Genomic DNA, 953 nt, shown 5'->3' on the forward strand with positions numbered 1-953 from the left:
TTAATCGATGCCAAAACTCGGATTTATTGCGCCTAAACTGCGCCAACATAAGCGTTGGAAATGTTCATACGAACACGCTTTTGGTCTAACGTGAGCAAACGCGGCACCCAACGCGCGCACGGACATCTTTCTCATGCCTAAATCTTGATTTAATATGTGACAAACACGTTCTTTTGATATGTTCATAACCTCTGCTATCCCTCTCACTTTAATTCGGCGGTCGTCTAGCACTATTTGGTGAACTTTGGCGATGTTATCGTCGGTAGTTGCAGTTTTTGGACGTCCCGAACGTTCATCGTCTCCCAAGCTCTTACGACCACGTTTAAATTCAGCTGCCAAAAATTTCACTGTGATAAATGATGGTGCAGAGTCCCCATACATATTGCCTTTCAAAACCAGATATTTAATGACAGCTCGATACTCGATTTTGTCCATTTTCACAAAAACACTGACATCAACTCACTCAAACAACTGTTACATAACAACTGCGCATCCAAAATGGCCGAAACTTTGGTGAATAATTGTGATGAACAATGAAAAGTCACTAGCTTTTATCTACGAGTGCTGCCATCTTTGCGTTGAGGTCGGAAATTTTTCGGACCATCCCTCGTATATTGATATATATTCCACAGAATTAATATTTGAATACGCGTTTATTATAGTATAGTAGATATTTAGAAACAAAATTTTTCACTTAAACTGCAGGAATATAATTACAATATTTTTATGATTTAATTTTATTATAATGAATTAGTATATGAAATTGTATATGATGTGTTTGTTTACGGCCTTAATTGATTAATATAAGAGTAGTATTGCTTGATGAGTAATACTGGAACTCAATCATGTACTTATAATGATTTGTGTTTGAAATTGATTAAAAAAATATTTGTAATGTTTTAAAAGAAATAGTATGTTCTATTCCGAGTAAAAATGTACTTTTTGTGCCTCCC

The 953-nt window shown here is 35.4% G+C and overlaps 1 protein-coding gene across 1 annotated transcript; it reads right to left on the bottom strand.

Annotated features, from left to right (window-relative positions):
* Window positions 1-435, bottom strand: LOC115885328 (protein GVQW3-like). The gene has a single exon (XM_030904205.1). It carries the CDS (start codon window positions 433-435, stop codon window positions 1-3), a length of 435 nt encoding a protein of 144 aa, XP_030760065.1.
* Window positions 436-953: the final 518 nt, after the last annotated feature.

Source organism: Sitophilus oryzae, unplaced genomic scaffold, assembly GCF_002938485.1.
Source record: "Sitophilus oryzae breed Bouriz unplaced genomic scaffold, Soryzae_2.0 scaffold_381_pilon_pilon, whole genome shotgun sequence".
NCBI classification, from domain to species: domain Eukaryota; kingdom Metazoa; phylum Arthropoda; class Insecta; order Coleoptera; family Curculionidae; genus Sitophilus; species Sitophilus oryzae.